Consider the following 6547-nt stretch of genomic DNA (forward strand, 5'->3'; position numbering starts at 1 on the left):
AGAAATATTATTGGTCTGTAGTTTGCTTGTGATGTCTTTGGTTTTGTTATCAAAAGTGTTTCCTTCTCTTATGTTTTTTAGAAAAGTTTGGGAAGAGTTGGTATTGATTCCTCTCTAAATGTTTGTAATTCTGCATGGAAGCCATCTGGTCTGGGCTTTTCCTGTGGGTAGTGTTTTATTATTCATTCAGGTTCTACTATTTTAGATCTTATTCAGATTGAGTCATTTTCAGTAGCATGTCTTTCTAGGAATATCTCCATTTCATCTAACTTACCTAACTTATTGGTGTACAGCCTATCACAGTATTCTTTTAAAATCCTTTTTATTTCATCAGTAGTGAAGTCTCCTCTTTCATTTCTGATTCTGGCCATTTGAATGTTTTTCCTCTCTTGTTTTTTTCCCCTTGGTCAGTCTAGCTAAAGTTTTCTTTATGATGTTGATCGTTTCAAGGAACCAGCTCTCAATTTCATGGACTTTCTCTGTTGTTCTTTTCTCTGTATCATTCATTTCTGCAGTAATCTCTGTTTCCTTCTTTCTTCTTGTTGTGGGTTCTAGCTTGCTTTTCTTTTCCCAGTGTCCTAAGGTGAAGGTTTAGGTTATTCGTTGGAAACCTCTCTTCACTTTTAATATATGCCCTAACAGCTACAAATTTCTCTGTAGAGCGCAGTCCACTATCGGTGGCCCTAAGCCCCAGTTCACCCTTCTGATCTGGTGTTGGTAGGGAAGGGGTGGCATGAGGAGAAGCATCCTCTTGTTGTCAAAAGACAGAGACCCCACCTCCTCCAGGACCTGCAAAGCCCCCATTTAATCGTGGAGAGTGAATGGGGGCATAAAGAGATGGCCCTGTGGACCCAAGGGAAGCAAAGACGGGGTCAGCCCCTTCCTGCTGACCCTCGGCAGTCTGGCCTGCAGGCACATTTTCAACAGCCAAGAAGAGGGAAGAAAAAATGCAGGTAGAACTGGGAGGACTGTTGTCTGCAGAATGGGGAGGCCCTCCAGGCAGCCATCAAAGCCAGCACGTTGTGAACCCAGACCTTTCTCTGCAGCAGAAGTGAAGGCACACATCTCTCTAAGGGGCTTTGCTTCTCAGAGCTGGAACTGCACTGAAACGCTCCAGCCTGGAAGTTGCAAGCAGCTCATTTGCTTGTTAGGAGCTTTAGCCGGAGGTCCAGGTAACCATGGACAGCCTGACCTCAGGAGTGCAGCCATCCTTAGGGACCTGTCTCCTCACCTGAGAAGCATCTTTGTCTTTGCCACCTCTCTTCCTGCTTTGCCCAGCGTCTTTTCTCTCCTGCTTGGCCTCATCCTGGCCAGCCGTCCTTTCTTGTTGCCTATGAGCTCCACTGCTCCTGCTGGGGTGTTACCGGAGAAGAGGAAGTGTCTCCGTCTCCCCTCTGTCCTTCTCTTCTGAGAACCGGGAGTGGAGCTCCCTACCCACTGGTCTGCTTTGTTTCTGCCCCAGGAACTCCTGCACTATTTAATCGGTACCCTGCTCCTCCTCATCGCCTCCATCGTGGCAGCTTCAAGAGTTACAGCCAGAACGGACTGGTGGCTGGAGCGGTGAGGACGTCTCCCAGGAGGCGGCAGGGAGGAATTCCTATTCTGAATGCCCACTTTCTTCCTCACAGGGCAGCAAAGGGATTGTTCTCTGGGGCCTTTCTTTCTCAGGATCAGTCTCCACCTTGATCCACCAGCAGCAGTCCCCAGGGAGCCTGAAACTTGGGCCCATGGCAGAGGGTATCAGGTGGTGATGGGCAAGGCTGTGCAAACTCAAATGGCCCCAGCGGCCCAGACCTCTTTCTCTTACAGCCACTCCTTAAATCAGGGGATAAGTAGGTTTTAATTCTCATGCTTGCCCTGGTCATTTGCTCGGGGCTGTCTCAGCCCTGTGCAGGGAAGGGTTCTGAGGCACCTTTGGGGCCCAGGGAACAGTCCTGTGATCAGCTATCCACCATGAGTCTCAGCTTTGCCATTCCTGACTATTCATAGTATTCAGGCCAGGAAATAACACTCCTGTACCTTTCAGAGGTGAAGACTGACCCACTGGCTAACCTGAATAGAAGTAGCATGAAGTGGACAAAAATAGAGCACGGTGGGAGCTATGTGTATTTATCACCCAGAGACGCACAGATGTGTCTATGTGAGTGTGAGTCACTCAGTCATGTCTGACTCTTTGCAACCCCATGGACTGTAGCCTGCCAGGCTCCTCTGTCCATGGAATGAATTCTCCAGGCAAGAATACTGGAGTAGGTAGCCATTCCCTTCTCCAGGGTATCTTCCCAACCCAGGGATTGAACCCAGGTCTCCCACACTGCAGGCACATTCTTTACTGTCTGAGCCACCAGGGAACCCACATGTGTCTTAGAAGCCACATATGGGAAGCCATATTTTTTAAAAGATCTATAGGTTCCTGTCATCTGATTTCTGATTTAGCTTATTGTTTATAGTTTGGAAGCCTGTGGGCTACAACCGATTTGCCTCACTTTTCAAATGAGTTTGAGGAGAAGCTGTCTATGTGGTAGTCACTCACTTCCACATGGAACTCAAAATCTCTTGACTTTGGGCTGAGAGCCAGTGAGTGCCTGGGATTCCACCAAGGGTGGAGTCTGCAGGGGGCAGAAGGTCAGCAGAGGGGCAGCCAGACCTCTGAGCACTCACACCCCTTGAGCTTAGTCATTCAGTCGTGGCCGACTCTTTGTGACCCCATGGACTGTAGCCTGCCAGGCTCCTCTGCCCATGGGATTCTCAAGGCAAGAATACTGGAGTAGGTTGCCATTTCCTGCTCCAGCGGATCTTCCTGACCCAGGGATCGAACCCTCATCCCCTAAATTTGTGCCCCTTAAGCCCCTCCCATTCCTCTTCCCCACCGTGGAGGTTAGTTTCCAAGAAGAAGCATGTTTCCCACCTGCCGGCTGGCAGATGAAGCACAGAGGAGATTCGTGCCCACCGTGTTTCAAGACCACACGGGCAGAGTCCCACTGGGTTTTCTGATTCAGGTGGCACATGACAGTACCCGGACTCCCAACAGCCCCCACTTGTCCTCCACCTGTCCTGTGGGAACCAGCATGGACCTGGAGAAGCCAGAAGAAATGAAAAGATACAGTCCCTGCTGTATGAGAAAGTGATGCTCTTGCTTAGGAGGCCAGGGCCATGAAACAATTAACACACAAGGCCCTGTCGTCCAGAAGCACATTATGTAGCCCTGTAATAAACTGTTCAATTATGCGTGAACAGTTGGGGAGCAGGACAGTGTATAATGTGCTAATTGTGCAGAACAGACAATGAGAGGCCGGGACAGGCTGTAATAGGCTGATTATGTGGTGCAGACAATTGGTACAAAAGGAACCAGGGAGATGGACAAGGGGGAAGAGGAGGCTGATGGGGGCTGGGAGGGCAGCCACGTGTGGGAACCAGCAGGCAGGCAGGATAGTCCTGCACTTAGGTTGGCTGCTGTGGGCCATTCCTGCTGGACCTCCGGGAGCCCCTGGCCATGCACTTTGGGGGGCCTGTGGACACCTGGGCAAGGTGAGCAGAGAGGAACCCTGGGCTCAGACCTCTGGTCTGGCCTGGCTGGCTCCACTGCCCTGGCTTAAAGAGTTGACCTCCCATTCCTGCTTTCTTGAACTGCAAAAACATGGGGGGGAAGGTAACAGCTGCGCTCCCATCTGGCAGAGCTATGAGGCTAAAGGAAGCCACGCATGTGAAGGGCTGATGAAGTAATGCCCCATCAGCGTTAGCACTTGCTGCTGCAGGTGCTGTTAACCAGAGGTCCCCAACCTCTGAGATCTAATGGCTGATGACCTGAGGTGGAGCTGACGTAGTAATAATAGAAATAAATGTAATGTACTTGAATCATCCTGAAACCATCCCTCTTCCCTGGTTCGTGGAAAAATTGTCTTCTCTGAAGCCCAGCCCTGGTGCCAAAAAAGTTGGGGACCTCTGGGACAAGTCGCGCGAGGCTACAGGCTTCCAAGTTCCAGGCAGACACACCTGAGTCGGTGTCTGCTTCTCACTCCATCATTTAATATTCCTCCGTGAGGTCCTTTAAAGTGTTAGTGAAGTTGTTAGTCACTTAGTCATGTCCGCGGAGAAGGCAATGGCACCCCACTCCAGTACTCTTGCCTGGAAAATCCCATGGACGGAGGAGCCTGGTGGGCTGCAGTCCATGGGGTCGCTAAGAGCCAGACACGACTGAGCGACTTCACTTTCACTTTTCACTTTCCTGCATTGGAGAAGGAAAGGGCAACCCACTCCAGTGTTCTTGCCTGGAGAATCCCAGGGATGGGGGAGCCTGGTAGGCTACCGTCTATGGGGTTGCACAGAGTCGGACACGACTGAAGTGACTTAGCATAGCATAGCATAGCATAGTCATGTCCGACTCTTTGTGACCCCATGGACTGTAGCCCTCCAGGCTCCTCTGTCTGTGAAATTCTCCAAGCAGGAATATGGGAGTGGGTAGCCATTTCTTTCTCCAGGGGATCTTCTGACCCTGGGATCGAACCTGGGTCTCCTGCATGGCAGGCAGATTCTTTACCATCTGGGAAAGTGAAGAAGCTAAAGAACTTCCCCACCAGGGAAGCCCGGGAGGTCCTTTGCCTACCACAAATGAGAAGGCTGCACAGGGGTGGGTGCTCACAGCGGAACACGGGAAGGACAGGCACGCTGCTTGAACTTACTTCAGCCTAATGTTACTTAAATATGTGTAAACCTGACACCAGGTATGGGGCCTCAACTTCTGGCTCCAGCACAGCTGGGAAGCCAGACAGAACAGAAAGCCTTTGTGGATGAAGTGCATATGATGCTACCATACCAAGATCCATTTGAACACTGAATGTTAAGAACCCCAAATAAAATGTACTGTTCCTCCTTTTCCTGTCTTATTAGTCCAGGATAAAGAGCGGGGCACGTAGTTGTCTGGAGAAGAGGTGAGGGGTGGTGCCCAGAGGCCTGGCTGTGACCCAGTTGCTGGCCTGACCGGGGCCAGGGCATCACCCCTCTGACTGCGTGAGGACAGGTGGCCAGGTCAGATGAGTGCCTGGGCTCCCTCGCGGCCACAGCCAGTACAGGAAGCAGGCACAGGGAGGAGCTGCCGGAGGGGCTGCCCGCGTGACTGGCCCTTGCCCTGGGCACCTCCTGGCCCCTCTCTCTTGTGCAGGTCTTCGGCTTCCTGGCCACCTTCCTCTGCCTGGCGAGCGTGTGGCTGTCCTACAAGATCTCATGCGTGACCCAGTCCACAGGTGAGTTCTGGTCTGAATACAGATGACCAAGAAGGTCCCTGTGCTCAGGAATGGGAGGACATGAGCTCTGGAGCTTGGCAGTAGGGGACCACTTACAGAGCACCATGCTGTCTCCATGGTACCCAGGGTCACCCCAACATTCTCATTCTCTTGATGGCAAAGCGTTTTCTTTAAATGAGTTTCCTAATGACAAAAATAAAAGGTAGTATATTTAGAAAATAGAAATAAGAAAAAAAAATTTTTTTAATAAAAACCATTATCACACTACCAAGAAATAGCACCTGCTGGGTGTCTGTCCCTTCAGCATTTCCTTGCTCTGAATTCACAAAGAGAGAGATGTGCCTTTGTTTTTTGGGCCATGCCATGCAGCTTACAGGATCTTAGTTCCCTGACCTGGGATCAAAGCCAAGCCCCCTTCAGCGGGGGTGCAGAGTCCTAACCTCTGGACCGCCCGGAAAGTCCCAAGAGATGTGCATTTATTAAAGGATCAGACTTCATGTATGATGTTGCAAACTGCTCCTCTGCTCCTACCCAGACCCTTATCGGTCACTTGCTCCACATTATTAAGTGTCCTGCTCTGGCATCCATCAGGCTCGGTGGTGTTGCACTGGTCCCTTTGCATGTCAGCATTGTAGTTTACTGAACTTGTCTCCTATTTGGGCACATTATATATATATATAGTTTTTTTTAATTAAAAATTCTTTTCTACTCAACAGTGCTGTAATGAACAAATGAACATCCTTGTAAATATACCCCAAGACACATAACCTAATGTTTTTTCACCTTTAGAATAAATTCCTAGAAATAGGATTGCTGGAAGTTGAACCAGTTATACTTCTTTCTTTGAATCAGCACTCTTTGCTCATTATTCTTTTCTTTGTTTTTAAAACATACATTAAAAATATCAAAGCACCTTAGAGAGGGCTTGCCACGGTAGAGCTGCAGTCTCCTTCTAATAGTCTCACTGGCAAAAAGCTAACAGAAGGCTGGGTGGACCGAGCCAGTCACCAAGGACCACGGTAGTAGGATTCCCTTTAGGGAAAATGTCCAGAATAGACAAATCCACAGAGACAGAGAGTGGAGTACCGGCTTGGGGCTGGGGGCAGGGGATACAGGAGTGACTGCGTACGTGTTTGGGGCTTCTTTTGGACACGATGAGACTGTCCTAAGATTGTGTGGATGGTTATACAATTCTGTGAATATAGTGAAAACCACGGAATTGCACACTTTAAATGAGTGAACTGTGTGGTAGATTAATTATATCCCTGTGAGGCTGTTTAAAGAAAGAATGAATGACGAAAAAAGAATGT

General features: G+C 49.5%; 1 protein-coding gene across 1 annotated transcript in view; it reads left to right on the forward strand.

Annotated features, from left to right (window-relative positions):
- The window catches only part of CMTM7 (CKLF like MARVEL transmembrane domain containing 7), a 48040-nt gene that overhangs the window by 40603 nt on the left and 890 nt on the right, over positions 1-6547 (forward strand). The window contains 3 exon segments of the mRNA XM_055557238.1: positions 1463-1520; positions 1523-1560; positions 5156-5237. Coding sequence (XP_055413213.1) covers positions 1463-1520; positions 1523-1560; positions 5156-5237 — 178 coding nt within the window.

The sequence above is a fragment of the Bubalus kerabau genome, chromosome 20, assembly GCF_029407905.1.
Source record: "Bubalus kerabau isolate K-KA32 ecotype Philippines breed swamp buffalo chromosome 20, PCC_UOA_SB_1v2, whole genome shotgun sequence".
Lineage (NCBI taxonomy): Eukaryota > Metazoa > Chordata > Mammalia > Artiodactyla > Bovidae > Bubalus > Bubalus kerabau.